Below are 21,961 nucleotides of genomic sequence, written 5' to 3'. Positions count from 1 at the left end.
AGAAGTGCAGTGGCTTCTCCTTGGTGACCAATTGCTGATATGGTGTCGGCTTTGATGACCTTCCTTTTCGTTGCAGAGGATAGCTCCACAAGACCAGGTGCAAGGCGCTTAAGCTTTAGCCTGTTATTAGCCGAGGGTGATGATGAGGCAGGGGAAGTGAGTGATGTTGGGCCAACAATCCGAAGGGAAAGAAGAGGGCCATCCTGGCTGCGGGCTGCACTGTGGAGACGCTCTGCCAGAGCTAAAAGACCCGAAGCAAAACCATTGCTAGTTCGATTCAGTGGAAGCGGAAGCTCAACTGGATGACGCAAGCTAACTGATCTCGCACCCTTAACAGTGACAACAGCACCATCCGCTAAAACCACTTTCTTCAGCACACCAGCATCCACATCATGCTGCATGACATTTAGATCAGAAAAGCCCATCATCAAATGAGAAAGAAGATGTAAACCATCATCAAATTTCCAGATAATTCTCTCCATTAAACCTGCTATTGTGAACTCAAATAGGAGTATTATGGCGATACATGCAGGATTATCGTGAAAATGTTACAAGAAAGTGAATGCAAGAGTTCCAGTTCTATGATCTGCTATTACAATTTCGCGCCTTAAAACCCCTAAACACTTTAGCAGCATAGGGTGTTAGTTATATACTTACTCTAAATCAGCACACAGAACCAGCAATTTTACCGTGGTATACAACCAAGGACCCCCAACAGATATGCTCATATGCTAAACATTGAATGATCCTATTTCACATAGCACACTACACAAATGCTACATACTATATCAGCAAAATGATAGATTGAACTTACAGGCAGCGAAATCCGCATGTCCTTGGCATCCTGAATCCACAGCTCCATTGGACCAGCCAATTGGAACGGGGCAAGAACAGGCATCTGATCATCCAAGTTCTTCCTCTCTACCAAACCACTCTCCTCACCCGGCTTAGCCGGAGGCTCCATTTGAAAAATGGGCAGATCCACATATTCCCAACGGTTTACATCCTCCAGCAGTTTGAATGGCAAAACCTTGTTATCAATCTCCACATCAAATTCATAGGCTACTGATTTTCCCACCTGGGCATCCCTCAAATCAAACCCGGATATCTTAACATCATCAGCTTGGAACCCTAATCCCTTTACAATTGCTTCCTTCAAATCCTATCATAAACAGAAAAAGATGAAGTTTACACGCGCTAAACTTTTCCTCTTAGGAAACTTCACATGATCAGACAAAATTCAAATAATAAAAAGAGAAACTCCAATAATCTAAAATCAAAATCGTCAAATATTGCAAAAGATGAAGTTGATGGGGAATTGGGTAGTTACCGAAATGGCTTTGGGATATGGAGGATTGGAATCCTGGATGGCGATCAAAGCAACCGACTTGGAAACTTGAATCCCAACCAAAACCAAACAAAACAACACAGCGATATCCATCGATCGTAACCTCAACTCCATCGAATTCGCAAAAAAAAAAACAAAAGGATGAAAATCCTGAATGAATATTCAAGAAATTTGTTCAATTGTTTGGCTGATGACGATTCTGTTCGTAGTGTTGGGCAGAAACGAAGGAGAAGTGCGTCCGGCTTTTCAACTATCAGCTTTCCTTGAGAATTGGAAAACGTGCGGAGAGGAATATAGGTGATATTTCTAGAATTACAATTTGTGTGGAGGAGGTGATGACGTGGATGTGACGGACCACTAGGAATTGAGAACCTGATGCGGCTGGTGGGTTTTCATTGGATGAGTGACGTCGATTTGTCAATGCCATGGCCACGTGTAGGAACACGTGTTGCAGCGTAAATTTCGCATTAAACGGCGGAGGATTGTAAATAAAACGTCATGGAGAAAAATAAAAAAGAGATTGGCGTCGCCCGGACTCGAACCGGAGACCTTCAGTGTGTTAGACTGACGTGATAACCAACTACACCACGACACCTCTTTGTCAGTCCAAAACAATTAACTATTAAGATAGAGTGGAATATATCTCCATTAGAGCATGTCAATTTTTTAAAAAAATTAAATATTAAAGCAGTATTGATATACTAATCATCTAATTAATTATTTATTTTAAATTATATATTAATTATATTATATTTATAGTATAATTAGTTCAAATTAATTAAATTAGGGGCGGATTAGAATTTCCCCAAATCATAAAAACAGAAAATGCGAACCAATAAGCGGCTAACATTTGGCATCTGCGGAACCTATTTAGAACACTATAGTGCAGTGAAGCTTTTTCTCTCAGCAGACGGAAATGGCGGCCGCGAGAGTGATAGCATCCTGCCTAGAAGTCCATTAAGGGTAAAACCTAAGAGCGTCAGCATTTGCTTCAAAAACAACAGACTGTTGGCGCAGAGAAGGCGGGTCTTCAGTTGTACTGCTATCTACAATCCCCAATTCCAAATTAAAGAAGAGGGCCAGCCCGAAACCCTGGACTACCGAGTCTTCTTTCTCGACAATTCGGGTAAAAAGGTAGCTGGAAAGAGGAATACTGTTCCCGTTATCTTGATTTTTGGCTGAGTAATTGGTTTTGTTGTATTGTTCCTGTGTTTGATTGTTTTGAGTTTTGGTGAAAAGATGCACGTTTTGTGTGTTTAAACTGTTGATTGGAGGTGGAATTGTAATCTGGAGTAGTTTTTGTTTAAGGGTGGTGTGATGATTTTGACAATGCATTGCAACGGCGTCTTTTGTCATAGGATCGTTGTAGTTAATTTTTAATTCTGAGAAACAGAAAAGGGTTGGGAGAAAAAGAGAATATTATATGAGTATTGATGCTTTTTATTCAATAAAAGTCGTACAATGATGTTCTCTTTATTGGTTTGAACTGTCCGTATATGGGTTGAAATATCAACTGTAGATTATTTGGGACAGAAGGTGAAATTTATAGAGAAAAGATTGAATTGTTGTAGCATATGTATTAGGAAGTGGAAATTTTCAGAATCCCCCTGAAGTCTCTATAATTGAGAAAGATTTACCCGGAAGAGAGAAAGAATAGGCATTATTTCAGTTAGTCAACCTGGGATGTAAATGATTAGGTACCATGTTCTTACTAGATGTGGACGCATTCATCAGCCGACATTGAAGCACTTTGTTTACTCGATCTGCAGATTTCCCCTTGGCATGATATACCACTACACTTGGGTGATGGCATGTTCAATTTCATTGTTGAGATTCCAAAAGAATCAAGTGCGAAGATGGAGGTTGCAACTGATGAGCTTTATACTCCCATTAAGCAAGACACAAAGAAGGGAAAACTACGATATTATCCGTGAGAATGTGTTTTCCACCTTTTAAGCCTTCATGCTACTTTTTGTTGTTCGCTTCATTTTACATTTGGTCTCTTGTTTCTTCCGTACTCAATTCTTGTCATTTATGTGTTGTTTCGTCACAGATACAATATAAATTGGAACTATGGATTGCTTCCACAAACATGGGAGGACCCTTCATCTGCCAATGCTGAAGTAGAGGGTGCATTTGGAGATAATGATCCAGGTACAGAGCCATCTTCTTAACGCTGTAATTGTCCTTTGTTATGAAATAAACTTTCTTGTCATCTATCCTGACCAAAAGGAATAGGGGAAGTAGGCCTCTAATAGTTCCCACTTCCCCTTAACAGTTGATGTTGTTGAGATTGGGGAAAACAGAGCCAAAATTGGGCAAGTGTTGAAAGTCAAGCCCCTGGCTGCTTTAGCAATGATTGATGAAGGGGAACTCGACTGGAAAATAGTTGCAATTTCCCTGGATGACCCTAAAGCTCCCCTTGTAAATGATGTCGATGATGTTGAAAAGCATTTCCCGGTATGTAATGCCTAGTGAACACTTGCCTATAATAGTAATTTGTACGTGTTCCAATCATCTGTGTTGTTAATATTAGTAAGAAGTAAGAGTTATCCAGTATTGTTCAATCATGCTGAGGTAGTTTATTATTATTCAAGTTTTAGTAAACGTTTATATTTTTGTCGTCATATGCTAACATAACCCAAAACTGTGTTTAACTTCTATCTGTTGGCTTATTTTTTTGAGCCGCTCAGAAAATGTGTTCTCATATTATTAAGAAAAAAAAGAAAACTGTTGTGGCATGTTGCATGGCCATAGCTTGGCCAATGTTAGGACCTGTTATACTCTCTTTTTCATTAATGAAATTTACCTTCACCTAAAAAAAAAAAAAGAAAACGAAACTGGAGTATGCTTTTGGTGAAAGAGATGTACTGTAATGAGAAGAGAAACCCCTGAAAATATATAGTTTGTAATAGATTTCGGAGCTATATGCGATCCTTCTTGTCATCTTGGCTCAAATTCCGGTAGTTTTGAAGAAGGCGAATGTAATTTGAACTCATCACACAATATTTTGACAGGGAACTCTTACTGCAATCAGGGACTGGTTTAGAGACTACAAGATTCCTGATGGGAAACCTGCTAACAAGTTTGGTCTTGGCAACAAGCCAGCAAATAAGGTATTTAGTCGGTTGACCCACAGTCAGAAAAATTTGTTGCTTTTCATTAATACTCCAAATGGAAAATGTATTGTTTTCTATCATATATGAATGTTGTAATACTTTTATCTTCATTCATCAATTTTGTTTTGCACATTACAGGATTATGCTCTTAAAGTCATCACTGAAACCAACGAATCGTGGGCTAAACTTGTGAAAAGATCTATTCCTGGCGGTGAGCTCTCGCTTGTATAAATCCAACAATTATATACAAGCTGCAAAGCATCTCGATATAGCAGTTCTGTTGAGACACAATAATAGTGTCTTGTTGGAACTCCCAATGTTTATTTGTCAAGATTGGAACAAAGTTTTCAATGAAGAGTCATTTCAATAATAGGGGAGAGATTTTTGTCAAATAGATTTCCTTTTTCGACAATCATGTGTTGATTGTGTGAATTTGCCCCCCAACTCCGAAGAGAACAATATGAAATCAGCTCTGAACTGAGAACAACTTGATATTGCAATAAGAACTTAGATATTGTGACATATGCTAAAATACACAAACTATTCACGAAAAAAATCCGCACACATGTTGATGATGGAGAGGGAAATGCCTGTGATATTGGTATGCCATGGTGGCCTAATATGATCACGGCTGCATCTGGCCATGGCTCTGTGTGTTTCTGCAGCATTCTCCTGAAGTTGAGAAACAGAAGATGAGATTTACTGAATAAGTGAGCATCTGGAATTTGAAGAGAAAATATGCCATTATTCACACTAGAAAATGTAAATGAAAAATGTATACTAATGCGTGCAAAAGCCAGCAATTTAAGCAAGAATTCATGTTTCAAGAGAAAATTACGCTACTGCTGCTGCTACTCCTTCTCTTCAAGCAATGGAGTTACTGGATTCTCACTATCTTCATTATACCTATCCACACTATTAAGGAAAACTCCTGCCAAAAAACTCAAGATCAGAAATAACGTTCCAATAAAAGGCTTCATTAGCAACGACTTATTTTTTTTATTCTTTTTCTCTAACACATCTTAGGAAGTATATCTATCAACTGGCAGATGCCGATTTAATAGAACAGTTCAAATAAGTCTACAAAGTGGTTCCTTACCTATAAACCATATTGCGGCAGCCAGGAATAGAATAGATGTTAATATAAGAGCAGTTGCCCTCCAATTATTAACATGATCCTGCACAACCACCAAAAAAAAGTGCATATATCATCAACAATAACAATGGATAACTCCAGTGTCTGGTTCCACGGAAGATAAAACTCTGAAGACAAGCTCAAGGATAAAATATCTATTTAAAGACGAACTAAGACAGCAGGTGAACCTGGAGAAGCCCAACTAGGGGAGAGGACGGCACGTCGCCAAATATATGAATCGATACGGTGGATATTGCCATAGATAATGGTCTGAGACTAGGCTTGACACTATGTAGACAAACAAAATTCACAGGGGCCTGCAAGGGTACCACTGAAAAACTTAAGGTGTTGTAGAATTTAGAACATGTAGTTCATGTATTACTGTTGAATCTGAAGCACCGGCTGACAGAAAAAGAACAATAACTTTCTTTTCCACATAAATAATCAACAATGTTAGTAGGACATCAAAAGATAAATACCTGGGTTGCAAATACCAGCAGCTCTCCAATTGAAAACAGAGCCAAAAAGACATATAAGCTCTTGAAGCAAAAGGCAGCAAAGCAGAATATTGCTCCAATGAATGTAGCAAATGAAAGAAGCTACATTGAAAGCATAGTGAAAACAAGTCATGGTGAAAGACAAATATATGTATGTATAAGAATATAAACAGAGCATAACAAAATATAATCTATTTTGGCAACCATTTAATTCCAAAAAGGGGAATATATATATATATAAGTAAATCTTCTTGATATAGCTTTTATAGTGACAACCTATTCCAGGACATATTATGCTTGATCTTATTACATTATCTCATACAAAACTTCTGTTGAAGTCAAGCTCACCTTAAAAGCATTGGATATCGTGGATGTCATACGATCAAGAACAAGACCACCAGCTACTGTCCCAAATATTCCACATACTGCTGTAACACCCCCGAACAAATAATCTGCATTGCTCTGTGCAAAACAAATTCCAGATCTTAATAACATAAAAAGTCGGTATTGATAAAAAAGGACTAATAAACTATGATGCTTCCAATAATTTGTATGTATCCCTCGTATCAGGAGATTGATATATAGTCACTCAGACACTGTCGTGAAGGGCCATGAATAGCTTACCATGTGATATATATTATAGCCTGCCTTGGGTCCCCAGTAGGAGTAGGCACCTATAACAAAATTATAGGCAATGTAACCTGCAATAGCCATTCAAAAAGAATTACCACAATGAGTAGTAGTACATAAAATACACATATTGTTAGTGCTTATTGCAGCTGCTGATCAGTAAGTCGATCATCATCAGTAGTGTCTAATTTTGCAGCTACAGCACAAAGAAGAATTACCAAGAACATTCACCACGTAAACCTTCTCAAGCAAAAGGACCTTCATATCTTTCCAAAATATTGTCAAAACTGTCAACCTGAAATGTTTACAAGAAGAATCACTAAGAAATGACTGATCCAAGCTCTAAAATGACTTATGATCCTCCTGGATACATACTTACCTAAGGAAAGCATATTATAAAAAAAGCATTTATCTAGAAGAAATCCAAATTAAATGTTCACTCATGAGACTCAACTAGCTCAAGCATATTCCTAACCTCGAAGGTTTTGAACTTTCATCGGCATCCTCGTCCCTTCTGGAAACTTCACCATCTTTACCAATTAGGATAAAGTAAAAAAATGCATCATTCGCAATGAGAATATAATCAGATTATGCAAAGCACATACATAGATTCTTGAACAACAAAATTCATAAGGAACTCACAAAACAAAAAAAAAAGCAAAAAATGCTCAAACAATGTACTAGAGAAGAAACAGCCTATTATTCATTGATAAACCAATGCACATTAAAATTGAAATAAAAGCATCTAGTACGAAAGAACTATTAGAATAGGACCAATAGGTGATCAGAAAGCCAATTAGATTGGGCTTTTGTAATCCATTTATGACAATTTTGATATAATATAATATTTATGATTTGAATAAAAGTAATCTTCAATCTATGGCGTGATTCTTTGTTGTCTTTACTTAATTATGTTAATGTTTTCTTAACTGCACAACAAAGCCCATAGACCAAATGATTAAGCCCAAGAAGTTGGGCTGCACATTGGTTGGCAGCCCTGAAACTAACTTCAGTGAATTGGTCTGAAACGTTTTAAGTCGAGAACCTCGAGTAACGTATCGAGCGTCCTATAGAGACTTGCATTAAAGTGTTGCAGTCGTGTTTCGTCGGCAGGAGACATACGTCCTATGTGCAATACTTAGTGGATTGGTTGACAAGGTAATCGACTGACTGAGCTGACTCGCAAGAATCATCATTTGGAAGCGTCTTAAGGCTTGGCCCGTATGTATGGGATTCCCAGCTCCAATAGTCCTCGAACTTGAGAAACCATGGCAGTCACATGCACATGATCGTCGTAGCTTGGATCTGGCAAGCAATGTCTGTGTCGCGAGATACGGTCATTATAAACCTTATCAAATGCAGTTAGAATGTGTGATGAGGATGGTGCGTTCCAAGAGAGAATCCGTCCCCTATTAGTATCATGACACTAGTATCTCTTATACGCTCTGATACCAATTGAAATAGATCGGCCCAAGAAGCGCGAAAAATCAAAATAAATCCAAACAAAGCACGTAAGTTCCTGATTACGGGGTGTACCCTTGATCTTTCCCGAGCGTTTGGTGTACATAAAATAAATATAGGCCAAGAATTATACAAGAAAAGAAACGAGGACGCAAAAAGGAAATAAAACCATACCCTCGTTGATTTCTTGAACCGGCTACAAGGGTTGATTCCTCCCTTCAATGTAACCGAGATCTCAATGTAGAGATCGTCCAAAGATGTCCACATTTCCACTAGTAGAATGTGATTTTCTCGTGCTAGCAAGAACAATCACAGAAGAGCAAGAGATCCAACAATCATTATTGAATTAACGTTTTTTATCTTCTTGATCTGGAAGTCTAAGAAAAATATGGAGAGAGAGGAAGCGAGAACAATGAGCTTGAGGAAGAGGAGAGTAAAGTACGGCTAGTAGTTTCTGTGGTGTATATATGACCTAGTCATATATATACATAGAGATAACACAGTCCATAAGACATAGGCTTGATTTAATTTTAATTAAAATTGAGTCCTGTCCATTAAACACAAGCCCAAGGCTTTGGAGGACCTTGGCTAGGTCAAGGAGGAGTTTAGAGAATATTATGACAGAATTTTGAGGCAAAAATCGGCTACAAGTCCCTTCAAGAGGGGACTTGTTGGTTGTTAGTTTTAGATAACTAGGTTATCTCTATGTGTGTATATGACTAGGTCATATAAACACCATACAAACTACTAGCCGTCCTTTTCTCGATCTCATTTTTTTCTCTTCGTGTCTCTCCATATTTTTCTTAGTCCTCTAGATCAAGAAAAATCAAGAAGATCAAAAACGTTTATTCAATAACGATTGTTTGATCTCTTACTCTTCCGTGATTGTTCTTGGTAGCACGAGAAAATCACATCCTACTGGTGCAAGCGTGGACATATTTGGAGGATCTCTATGTTGGGACCTCTGTTCACACGTCCATTGAAGGAAGGAATCAACTCTTGTAGCCGGTTCAAGAAATCAATAAAGGTATGGTTTTATTTCCTTTTTGCGCCCTCGTTCCTTTTCTTGTATTATTCTTGGCCTATATTTATTTTATGTACAGCAAACGCTCAAGAAAGATCAAGGGTACACCCCTTGACCAGGTATTTACACAACTCGTTCCAATTTTTCGCGTTTCCACCACGCTTCTCGGGCCCACTTCCTTCAAGAACTTTCAAACCCAAACAATTTTAATGTGACATTCACTACTAGACATATGTATTAATTAAGATATATATCATCAAAGAAAAACCATACATCAAAACCCAAACAATTCAAACTCGCTTTTATGTATTAGTATGTAAACTGCTTTCAAATAGTTTAGATCCATGTAAACATCCAGAGCACCTTGATATTCTGAGCAACCGTCTGCCGTTGTCAATACTATCTTAGATCCAGCAGGAGACAAACCTGAATGAAATAAGATTAAGCAATGGAATGAAAATAGTAGAGAGATTAAAGCAATAGCCTAACATTGACCTTTCAACTGCAAAGGTTTCATCACAAAGCCTAAAATGGCAAAAGGGAGCATCAAGATTGCCTCCAACCAGAATGCCAAACGCCAACTAAAGTTACCTACCTATTAACAATAAAGATCAATAAGGCATTTGATGGATTTCCACCAACTGATAAAGATATGGTTAAATTTGAGATGGAGAAAAGGAATATTAAAAAAAAAAAATCACATGTAAATTTAATCAATACATAACCAATCAAGAACTTGTCATTGAAAAATAGTAGAGGAGAAATTCTTTTGCAAGGGAGTTACAAAGAATAGCGTACCAATCCACCATACACATAGCCAACTGCAACACCAGTTGGAATACACATGTAAAATGTTCCCAACCAGGCTGTTCTCTGTCATAGGAATAGCATTCAGATGTTAGAAATGAAGTGCAGAACGAAACAACAAGAGGGCTTAGTGAAAGAGATAAGCTGGTCCAATAAGGAAGGAGAAGCCATGCTTTTGCTTGAAACTTCATTTCCATGAGTTGTAAATTACAATATTGGAATCTGATATAACTAAGATTCAAATGATTATAGAACATGTAAGTTGGGCACTCTTTTAGATATAAAAAAATCTATAGTCCTTACTTCTATATTCTTCTTTTAATGCTAGGTGTCCTAACAACATTAAAACTTGCAAAGGTCATAACAAGGATTATGAGATATGCTTCTAAGTGTTTAAATACATTCAAAACAAAACACATGCTGAAGAAGAGGGAATCTTATAGTTATCTAGCATCCTATGATGTGAGATACAAAGATAGAAGAACCTGCGCAACTGGGGCATTGTCATCAATGAATGGAGCAGCAAGACTTATAAAAGAAGCCTCACCAACACCCACCAGCCTACAGAAAAACAAACATCCAAGAAAGATAGATCCATAATTGTATTTAGATAATAATAATTTCACAGACACAAATGAATACTCCATAAAAGTCAGACTGATTCAGGAAATTTTACTTACATGCGACTGATTGCGATGGACCAAAAATTAAATGAAAAACCACAAAAAGCAACTGCAAGTGTCCAGACAATCAAACCAACTCCGATAAGTCTAAAAGGATTGACGCTGCAAAGTTAATGTAAATACAAAAATAAGAAGTCATTTCAATTAGAGAGAATATAAATCAAAGATGTATTAAAAAGAAAACTTAGAAAATTTCACGTCATGTATGAAATAATGGGGAAGAGCTTAACCATTAAATGCTTCTATAGATCCAACTTACTGTCATATTTACTTACTGCCTAGTCATGTTCGTCATATGCTTATTATCACGACTTACATCCACAAGCAGAAGCACCAAAGCACAAGTAACTGTATATATGACCTTGTAATTTTCTTTTTATATTTTCTAGCCAGATAGACTTTGTTCACGTCAATATCCAAAACGTTCCTTCCCTGCTTAAACCATGTGGCATTTACTTCAGCTAATTGTATTTCCATTTCTGTTTACCTCCATCTTCTCCTCTTGTTCAAACTATTCAAGACAACTCTCAACCACACTATGTGGGTGACAACAATCACAGCACAAAAGAATATTACCTCTTGGCTAAGGATGCAAATATTGGCGATGCCACAAGGAGTCCAACCATAAAAGCAGATGATATAACTCCATCCTCAAAATTATTCAGGTCAAAATCACCCCTATGAAAAATTAGTATCAAAAAATTAAGCCAAAATGCATACTGATCATAGGAAAGCAGAGGCATAGGCACATATCAAATAAGAGAATCATACACTCATTAAAAATTTGTTGGCGCAAAGAATAAGAGGTAAAAACCCAAGGAAACGGTGTGGCTGAAGAATAGTACATATGTTAGATTCATATGAATGGACAAGAGAGTAGAGATACATATGCTACATATATGTATGTATGAAATATATATTATGCACCCCCCAACCCCCATGAGCCCTCATCAGCTCCAGAAACGGAATAAAAGGAACACCAGCAGGGTGAGGATAAAAAGATGTAAACGGGTTGCATAGGATAAATGAAGAAAGAAGAATGATACTTGTCAAGTTAGTGTCACTTTATGGTAAAGGTGCAATGTAGATATCGAACTCACTGAATTCCACTACCAGATGAGCATGTGCCACTCTTTGAGCAAGTTCTGCGGCTCCCATTTACACCATTACTTGCTATAGTTCCACGATCTATGTAATTCAGTAAATTGATTATGCAAAAAATAGCAAGCAGCCTGCAAAAACAGCATGGAGATTAACAAAATAAATACATTGAAATATCATAAGACAGAGTGAACTAAAACTAGACACTGATACACCTCTTTCCTTCAATTCAATTCACCTGAGTGGTTCCGTCAATTATGAAAGTGCATCAGAAATACCAAACCATCACTACCATCATCACTCTACCACCCAAGACAATTAAAAAGATCTAAATGAACCCTTTAAACTCTTTAACGAAAGATAACGCAACCTACAATTTCCCACGAGAAACTAAACAACTATACAAGAAAAAATCTCTCTTCTCCTTCAGTGAAACAAAATTCTATACAAAGGTCAAGACCCATCAAACAATGTGCACTACTACTGCATCATTCCCAAAATTGCCCTCTATACAGAGGAAAAAAACCCAAATTTCTCGAACCAAAACGAAAAGACCCATAATCTTTCTCACTTCCTACAGTATATAATCTACAACCCATCAAGAAAACCACAAGCATCATCACAACAGATGATACACAAATAAATAAACAAAAGGAGCCCAGTTTTGGGAAACGTTCACCTTCTCGGAGTAAACCAAGAAGGGTTGGTAACTGATGAGGTTGGAGCTCTAGCCATGCCTTTCCTCAGCGCTTTCTCTGTCCCCAAATGCACAGCTGCAATAAACCGCTTCTGAATCGGGCTCGGGTTTGGTTTGGATTAGGATCCGTCTGTGGGTCTTCCCACTGCTCCTCTCCCATGAAAAGGATAAAATACGAACTATAAATCCAGTTAAATTAGAAGCTTTGACCAATGGTGTTTGTTTAATATTGGAAGCCACAATGTGGAAATGGCTTCTCCCGTTCTTGTCGTATTCCCCACTCGTTTCTCTTCCTTACCGTCTGGTAACTCCTTTTTACCTCAGTTAACTATATCGGAATGCGCTGATGAAGTTGGCGTGTCAATTATGAATTGTCGTCGAAAGCAAACTGAAAATGAAATCTTGAAATATTTACTTGATCAAAATGAAATCTTGGGATATTTACATATATTTTACGGCGGGTCTGTAAAAATTTAAAATAACAACTTATTAATTTAGTACTGAAAAATAATTTTTAATTTTATAATTGTTATTTTAAACTGTTTAAATTTAATTAGTTTAAATCAAAAGTTGACTTCTATCAATTTTTGTAATTTATTTATAAAATTATAAAAAATAAATTATTTTTTAAAAAAACTCTAACTTCAACTTTTTTCTTTCTTCACTATTAATTATTGCTTTGAACACTGTTAACTAAACTCACAACTTTCTCAGTAATTTATGCATACAAATGATTACAAACATTCTATTAGGTAACATATTTCTAACTCTGTCTATTCATAATTAATTCACCTCATATAAAATAACTATTTGACTTTATTTCCATGTTTTCACCGTTAATTCAACAGAGCTATTTTTGGTACTGTCATTTAAGAAAATCATGGGAAATTAAAAGGGAATTTATGAGCATATTATTAAAAGGTAATAAGATTAACGACCTTTCATGTCAATAAATGAAAAGGTAAATTGAATTAACATTTTTTTAAGTTAGCTAAATTACACAAACAGCTCATATTTTTTATAAAATTACAACTACACTTCCTAAGAAGTGTTAGAATATTATTTTTCGAGGGTATTTATGTATATTTTGTATTTTAATAGAACGTATAATAATAATTACAACTATAATTTCAATGGATGCAATTGTAATTCTATCGAGTACCGAATGTTTGTGCATTTTAATTCAACTTCAATAATGTCAATATAATTTATCCCAAATAAAATAATGGTGCTGACTGCTGAGGTAAAAAGTTTGACCAACCATCATTTTACACTTTTTAACTTTCCAAGACCTCCACACACACGCCCTTCTCCGCACACCCAATTTTCGAACCAAGACCTCAAACATGAGGTCTTGAACCCCAAACTACAGAGGACTAGTCCAAGGGTTACTAGTTGCATCTCTCTAGTTTCACCAGCACCAAAAACTACGGATTAAATTTTCTATTGCAAATTCTAATCCATCTTCATTCAACATATAAACGTCATTTGTATAAAAATGACATTATGTATTTTATTTAGAAAATATTTTATACATGATGTAGTATGTGTATGTTGAATGGGGTATAAGATATAACAGGGTTTGCAATAGAAAATCCAATTCGCCAAAACTCATGCTACTATGCAATTCAAATCGCATTATTATCACATTAACACAGAAGTCACTCATTCCCTCGGAGAAACTTAATTTGCTGGAATGAACTTCAGCGATATACTATTAACACAATGGCGCTCATCTGTGGGCGTGCGAAAACCTTCAACTTTAAAAACATGGCCGAGGTGCCCCCCACAAGCCGCACATGTGATTTCCGTCCTCATTCCGTAAGGATTAGGCTGTATAAGCATGCAATGGCGAACATGAAAATGTCACAAGGTGCGTATAAGTCTCAAAAAGGATAAGAATCAAAGAACAAAGAAGGTTAAACTTACAGTTCGGTTATGGCCCCAGGGAGACCCTCATAGAAAGCAGGCCAACCGAATCTTGAGTTAAATTTTGTTGTCGACTTGTACAGTGGAGTTCCTCATCCTGCGTACTGATAAAAACCCTCCTCATAGAATTTGTCGTACTTCCCAGTTCCTGGATATCTGATAGGATGAATGCGCATAAGCAAATATCACGCACAGTTTAAGTTGGTGTTCATTCTGTATTCCACTCTTTAAATATACACGCAAGTACATCAAATGTTCCTTAAATACGACGTAGATCCTGTACATGGGGTGATGTGAAAATTGAAAATACAAAACGAGATTAGCAGAAGAACAACTAATGGTTCGAACCTCATAAAATTGTTCTTCAGTCACCATTACTTGCAGTAAAACAAGAAACAGATGCAAGTGCAGAATATGCTATGCAATGCCATGAATTACACCATAATGCCTCGTGATTGGAACATAGCCGAAAGCATTGTCCATTATGACAAGATTTCTAGATATACGAATATATCACAATTCCCAGCTTGGGGATCGTTGATAAGTTGTCGTCTCCAAAACGGGCAATGGAGAATGAGGAATACTTGAAACTCTACTTCATACAACAGAATATCTTTCAAATTTAACTCCATTTCTTCACAACAATCTGATAGCTTTTAATCCAGATATGATGGTTGTTTTATCGTAGGTCGTCTTTCCACCTCAAAAAAATGGATGGCAAGGCAAGACAAATACTTGTTTTAGGCTCAACCAGTGCCACTTCTCACAAACTTTTCAGGCATGAATTAATTGGGTTGTGTATGCTACAATAGGAAGGGAATAATTGCCAATCCTGATAAGAATGCTCTGATCCCGTCGCCAAGACTGAAGACAGGTAAATCAAGTCATTTACAAAAACATTCTTTGCAATAATATCAATTCCACAACTAAACCAAGTTTGGCCAAACCAAATCAATCGCTGAGCAAATGTAATATACTTGTGATGTGATTAGTACTTTTTCTTAATTATTAATCAATCACACCACAAGTGTATTGGAATTGACATACAATTTATTCAACTCCGGCCAAGCCCAATCTGGATTAGAATTTCCCCAGTTGAATGTCGACCTTGTCTGAAAACTTTTAGCTATAGATGAAATAGAAATACACATTAAATACATTTCTAACACCGATTCTCATAGCAATTGCTAGCAGGGGAAACTGTTAAGCAACACCATCCCACTAATTTTTTCATGCAAGTTCTTGTGACACAGATAAGAAATCCAACCAGCAAAATTTCTCGCCTATTTCTTCTAGAGTTGTTCAGACGACAAATATATATATATATATATATATATATATATAAGAACAACGAAATCAACTAGGGCTTTAATTAGCATTAATCAAGCCCAAACGAATTCCCAGCAACCAACAGACTAAAACCCCTCAAGTTGCAGTAATCCAAATAACGAGTGAATTTAAAGACATTTCGAAAGATTAACAACGAAGCTCCGCAAGAAACCGAACTTACTCAGTGCCCTTCTGTCTCAGAATCCAGAACTGCTCCGGCGAAAGAATTGCTCGCCAATCCTCCTTGGACTTCTGCAGCGGCCCAGTCGCCGCCATGGCCACAACCCGACTTCTGAAGCTTCGCCTGCTCTGTTTTATCGACAACCCGCGAACCCCACTTCCCCAACCGCTGCTGTATGAAGCGGCTTTGGAGATTGAAGTGTGAGAGAAACGGGTTTCAGTTGGGGCAGAGAGAAATCTAGGATTGATAACGAGTGTTGGAGAAGATGCGCAAACGGTAAGATTTTCAGGATGTAAGAGCCCATTGCCCATTATAATAAAGAAATTCGGGTCTTTCCTATTTCTTTGTTGGCTGCATGAAATACTAACAATTAAATTATTAATTTTAAAATAAATTAGAACAGACTTTCTTGAAATTTATTATACTTATAAAATCCCTTGTTACTTAAAAATTATGAAGGTGACGCTCTAATAAATATTTTTTATATTATGTTACTACGACACTTATTTGTTAGACGATCATTAATTTTAAAAAATATTTATACGAGAAATATTTATAAATATTACCTACCTAAAAATGCATGTTGTAATTTATCCATAATTAAATTATAAATTTAATTTCTATTAAAAGTATCTAATTCATTATTTTTATATAAATATATTATGAATATATGATAAAATTCAATCATATGCACTTTTTTCTTCTCTTTCTTAAAAATATATCTCTAATAAAACAAAACAAATAAACTATAGAGAGTATTTTATTTTGCCACGTATTAATATAATTATTTAAATTTACATAAGTGTATGATTCTTTATTTTTTTTGGAATTCTTTCGAATAAATTAGTTTGTAATCTAATCCCAATTTTATTTTGATATCTAACAATACTTTAAAAAAGTATTAGGCATCTGTATAATGGATATCAGTGTCTAAAAGATTCACTCATTTTTTAGACAAATTTAGTTAGTAAAACAGTTATATTATCTATATTTTTTTAATTTTTCTTATTTTTTATACTTATTAATTATTTTAATTTTAAAAATTTTATATTATTCATAATTTTTTTGATCTTTTATAATTTAAATGAAATGATTCATAAATTTATTTATTTATAATTCTCCTGAACATTGACGGGTGTACTGACTAGTATTGTAATAAATTCTAATCATTTCCAATTTCGTAGAATCGGCCGAAATCAATTTGATCAAAATATAAAATAGGAATAATTATACGATTCTCTTTTGAAGTTTGATGTAATTATATATAATTTTCTTATAATTTAAAAAATTATATCTAGTATATCTAAAAAATATTGTACTAACACCCCTCAGGGGTGTACCTGTAATTTTATAAAATAAAAAGAGTGTTTATGTAATTAAGCCTAAACTCATGAGGTGTCCATGTAATTTTTCCAAATTTAAATACTTAAACATTGTAACTTATGAAATAACTACCATCATTTTCCATTTTTAGCGGAAAATATGTATTTTTAATTTTATATATATTTTTGTGGTGAAATAAAAATATATTTAAATTAGTTAATAAAATTATATTTTGTACTGAATTGTAATATTAATTCAATATATTTCAATAAATATACGTATAATAAAACAATCACATTTTACTTTAATTATTATTTCATCCTTCCTTCCCTTTGAGGAAATGTACCAAATGATGACAATGCATGCAGAAGTAAAAGCGTGTAATTAATTCATCCACGTCTTGAAGTCGGGTGTCGGCAGAATTATCATACCAAGTTCTTTTTATATTTATATAATAATGGAATAATTACATTTATATTTTTGTATTTATAATTTATTTATACAAATTATTCATATTTTTTGTGTAATTATAAAAACCACTCTTTACAATGAAAAAATAGGAATAGTTTGTATAATATTATCAATATTTCTGGAGACATATATATTTTAAAAAGACATGAGTTGTTCGTGTAGACTGACCATAAGTCAGGGAGGTAGATGTAATTATCTCTATAATAAATAATATTTCATGATTTAAAATATATAAACCAATACATTAATTCATAAAAGAAAGAGAAAGAAAGGAAAACCAACATAAAGGTATTATCGACACAATAAAAAACTAGTACAATAATATAATAAACTATCATTTGTAAGTGAAATGTGTATTTTCTTTTTATATTAGTATAGATAAAAAAAAAATAGTGTGACTTTATGTTCGAATCACTTACATCGCGCATCTGAAACAACCTTAAATAAGTGCTTACAAATTATCCAATCACACGCAAAAACTTCAACCCACGATTACTTAAATGGGTGTCCAACAAATTTGAACTTATCAAAAAAAAAAAAAAAAAAGAGAAAATGATGCTCAAATCAGTATAATCAGAAAAATAGATAAAAGTAATATTGTACTTTTGGTCCTATAACTTTAGGTTGTTAGCACTTTTGGTCTTGTAACTTACTCTATTTACATATTTAGTTATTTGTTTTTACGAATGTAGTTCTGAATATCTCATATTTTGACAAATTTAGTCTTAATTGACAATTTTCGTTCCCTGCACACTGTAATATATCTTATTTTTTGTCCTATAGTTATAGACAGTTAGGACCAAAATTTATGAAAAAAAAAAACTAATAGAAATTAGATGGTGGTACTTGGTAGTTGCTAGGTTTTAAATGAAATTGCATTTATAGACCTGTGAGATATATTTGAGTAAAGTACAAGAAGGGTAGATATGCTTAATAGTAAGGATCCTATATTATTTAGAGTAATTATATCTATTATCCTGATTTATGGTCTATTTATACAAACGACTCATGTCTTTGCATAATTACATAAATAAAACTCTGATAGCTAAAAAGTATGGATAATTTGTGTAATAATATTGATGTTTCTTGGGGTATATGTATAATTGTTTTAAAAGTAGGGATTATTTGTGAAATGGCGTTGTCATTTCTAATTACTGCATATATAGTTTCTTAAAAAATATGAGTGGGTTGTGTAAATAAATTATAAGTTAGGAGATGTAGATGTAATTATCCCTATTATTTATTGAGAACGAGCCTTTTGGAGTAACCACCGCAGTTTGAAAGATATGAATTTTCTAAAATACCCTCAATCTGCTTTATTCCCTACAAACATCTATCTTTGTTGATTAATTAATTTTGTCACACATTTAAAATTAATGCATTTTCACTAGTTTTGATTAATTAATTATTTTATTTTTATTTAATCAAATAAATATAGTAATAATTCTATATAAAATAAAATATTTTTATTTAATCAAATAAATATAGTAATAATTCTATATAAATTACAATTAGCTTTTACGATATTTGATATAATTATGAATACCTCCTCATTAGTTTGAAAAATTATAAATACCCCCTAATATTTCATGAAATTATGTAACCCTTGGATGAGGTTTGAAAGTATCAACTTTGCCTTTATTGTATTTTTTTAAATAATTTTAAAAAATTAAAAAATCGAACAAAGTGGATGAAAAAATTTGAATTGTAAAAAACCTATCCACTTATAGTCAATAAATTTTAGTTAGAAAATTTAAAAACTGAACAAATTATAATTCAGAATCCATATCAGTTCACCAAAAATACAGATTGAGCTAATTTATTGAATAACTATTAAAATTAGAAGATATTGATAATTATTCAAATAACAAAAAGATATTTATAATTATATTAATTTTAAAAGAATTAGTTGTAATATAGATTAAATAATTACGTAGGGAACCCATTTTCTCCACATGTGCATCTATCTACGTAGGAAAACCCCATGTGGTCAAGCGTTTAAACTAATACACAACTCTAGTTTATTATACAGTTAATCTGTAAAGAATCTAGGGCCAAAATTGCGCGGAAATTGCTATTCATTTACTTGCAAAATAAAATAAAAGCGTTATGCTTTCTTATAGCATAAAACAAATGACGCTTTTGCCTTGAATTTTAAGGAGGTCAAAGGACGCTGACTTGGAATGTTGGAAATGGTGCAAAGAAGGGATCTGGTTGTGTTCTGGTAATTACAGGTAATTAACAGTTGAGCAAACCGACAACCCTTTTTCTCCCTTTTGTTCTACTCATTCTTTACATTTCCCCACAAGCATAATTCCACCAGGGTTTTAACTGCGTTATGAGCTTCGTTTCATTGAGTATCCATGTTTTTCAAATTCTTTTAATATAGAATTATTTTAAATTAATTTATCGTGGTTCTTTTTTTAAAATTTTATAGTGCCGTTCCCCACAACTTCAATAAATATTGTCGTATCTATTTTAATAAATGACAATCCTTTAAACAATAGTGGGTCGGTTTTGGATTGGACTGATCTGTATCGATTTTGGACTGACTCGACCCACTGTGCACCTTAAAGGGTATGTTGACTAAGTTTTTGTAGAATATCTTATAACTTCATATATTTTATTAAAGTGTTTCGATATATTAAAGTTGTGAAGTTTAATGTCGAACTGTTGTTAGTTACACAAAAAAAAAAATTTGAAATAAATTAAAAACTAGTTACTTTTCTGGAGCAACTTATAAGTCCTAACATTTTACTTTTAGATGTTATAAAGTCTTTATCTTATTTTATTTTATAAGTTCTCATAACAGCTTGTAGATGGTTTAAAAAGCTTGTAAACATAGCCAAACGCCTTCTTCATCTATAGCATGAAAAGTTATATATAATGAGGACACAAATGTAAATCAAGGGTAGCAAGTGGAATCCTCCGTGATCAACAATTTAAATCAAATTTAATTGAATCAAATTAATTATAAAATAAAAATATAATATAATTATTATATGATTGATCAATTATTCTTAAATATATCCTAATTATATAATGAATATATATATTTATTATCTAATTAATTCAAATTTAATCCAACCTAAATTTGAATTACAATTTTCGATGACAAATTGAATTCATGCGCGGCCCAACACCCCCCACTAGCCCCTACCGGCACTTGCCACTTTCACAAAATTTACCTGCTAAGCCAAACACCCCCTTAAGTTGTTTATTATTTAAATTAATTATTATTAGTTCAATCCTAGTCAACATTTCGCTCTCTCTTTCTTCTCAATATAATCTCCAGCTAACACCCAACTCATCCCTATTCTCACCCATCTGCTTTCTTCATTTTCCTCACAACCCGTCCTATTACTGTCCACGTCATCAATATCAACGGTTATAGAAGACGGTCACTCCAGTCCGGGGTGTAGTTATTAAACTTCCAAAACGAGCAAATTCTCCAGATGGACTGATTAACAGAAGCAACTTTCTCGCTGAATCCTTGCAAAGTGCAAACCCTTTCCCACACAATCTCTCTCTCTCTCTCTCTCTCTCTCTCTCTCATGGAGAACTACTCCTATAATTCCTCCTACCCGGAATCCGGCCAGTCATCGCCGCGCTCACGCGAAATTGAGTTCGAAAACCCTCCGCCATGGGAGGATCCGCAGAGCAATCAGCCGCCACCGAACTACAAAGTCAAGTTCATGTGCAGTTACGGTGGCAAAATCCACCCTAGGCCGCATGATAACCAGTTATCGTACATAGGAGGCGAGACCAAGATCCTTGCTGTTGATCGTAACATCAAATTCAGTTCTCTGCTCGCCAAGCTGATTGCTCTCTGTGATACCGACTCTATCTCGTTTAAATATCAGTTGCCCGGTGAGGATCTGGACGCTCTGATTTCGGTGACGAATGATGACGATTTAGAGCACATGATGCACGAGTATGATCGCTTGTATAGGGTTTCGCCTAAGCCCGCCAGGCTGAGGATTTTCATTTTCCCGAGCCTGAACCCGAGCTCAAATTCATCTGCCCGGAGCTTCGGTTCAGATGATGCCAAGACGGAGAAGGAGAGGTTTGTTGAGGCGTTAAATTCTGCGCCGCAGCAATCGGCGTCCCCTGCTGCGGCGCCGGAGTTGCAGCCTCCTGCGAATAACGTAGATTTTTTGTTTGGATTGGAGAAAGCAAATGCCATGGCGGGGGTGCCTCCTCCGCATCAGCCGACGGTGGGCAGA

The 21,961-nt window shown here is 35.0% G+C and overlaps 3 protein-coding genes, 1 long non-coding RNA gene, 1 other non-coding gene and 1 pseudogene across 5 annotated transcripts in view; 2 read left to right on the top strand and 4 right to left on the bottom strand.

Moving 5' to 3' along the window:
* Positions 1-1,628, bottom strand: part of LOC105172645 — a 2,233-nt pseudogene extending 605 nt beyond the window's left edge.
* TRNAV-AAC lies at positions 1,870-1,943 on the bottom strand. The gene has a single exon. It is a non-coding gene; the product is annotated as a tRNA-Val (tRNA).
* LOC105172827 (soluble inorganic pyrophosphatase 6, chloroplastic-like) lies at positions 2,174-4,859 on the top strand. Its single transcript, XM_011094402.2, has 6 exons — positions 2,174-2,482; positions 3,118-3,278; positions 3,402-3,502; positions 3,627-3,808; positions 4,366-4,464; positions 4,606-4,859. The coding sequence occupies exons 1-6, from the start codon at positions 2,174-2,176 to the stop codon at positions 4,696-4,698; spliced, it is 945 nt and encodes a 314-aa protein (XP_011092704.1). The 3' UTR covers positions 4,699-4,859.
* LOC105172644 (probable sphingolipid transporter spinster homolog 2) lies at positions 4,941-12,791 on the bottom strand. Its single transcript, XM_011094163.2, has 17 exons — positions 12,485-12,791; positions 11,805-11,936; positions 11,281-11,382; positions 10,702-10,806; positions 10,507-10,582; positions 10,013-10,087; positions 9,710-9,809; positions 9,578-9,640; positions 7,205-7,259; positions 6,948-7,024; positions 6,724-6,800; positions 6,448-6,561; positions 6,082-6,201; positions 5,791-5,919; positions 5,567-5,645; positions 5,306-5,398; positions 4,941-5,139 (listed from the first exon to the last, which is right to left on the bottom strand). The coding sequence occupies exons 1-16, from the start codon at positions 12,538-12,540 to the stop codon at positions 5,319-5,321; spliced, it is 1,440 nt and encodes a 479-aa protein (XP_011092465.1). The 5' UTR covers positions 12,541-12,791; the 3' UTR covers positions 4,941-5,139; positions 5,306-5,318.
* Positions 13,705-16,242, bottom strand: LOC105172643. Its single transcript, XR_848673.2, has 3 exons — positions 15,942-16,242; positions 14,432-14,587; positions 13,705-14,335 (listed from the first exon to the last, which is right to left on the bottom strand). It is a non-coding gene; the product is annotated as an uncharacterized LOC105172643 (long non-coding RNA).
* The window catches only part of LOC105172642, a gene marked incomplete in the record, with an annotated part of 3,178 nt that continues 2,275 nt past the window's right edge, over positions 21,059-21,961 (top strand). The window contains 1 exon segment of the mRNA XM_011094162.2: positions 21,059-21,961. Coding sequence (XP_011092464.1) covers positions 21,290-21,961 — 672 coding nt within the window.

Source organism: Sesamum indicum, linkage group LG10 (genome assembly GCF_000512975.1).
Source record: "Sesamum indicum cultivar Zhongzhi No. 13 linkage group LG10, S_indicum_v1.0, whole genome shotgun sequence".
Taxonomy (NCBI): domain Eukaryota; kingdom Viridiplantae; phylum Streptophyta; class Magnoliopsida; order Lamiales; family Pedaliaceae; genus Sesamum; species Sesamum indicum.
The sequence above is the reverse complement of the archived record's forward strand: the minus strand, read 5'-3'. Positions and strand labels throughout refer to the sequence as shown.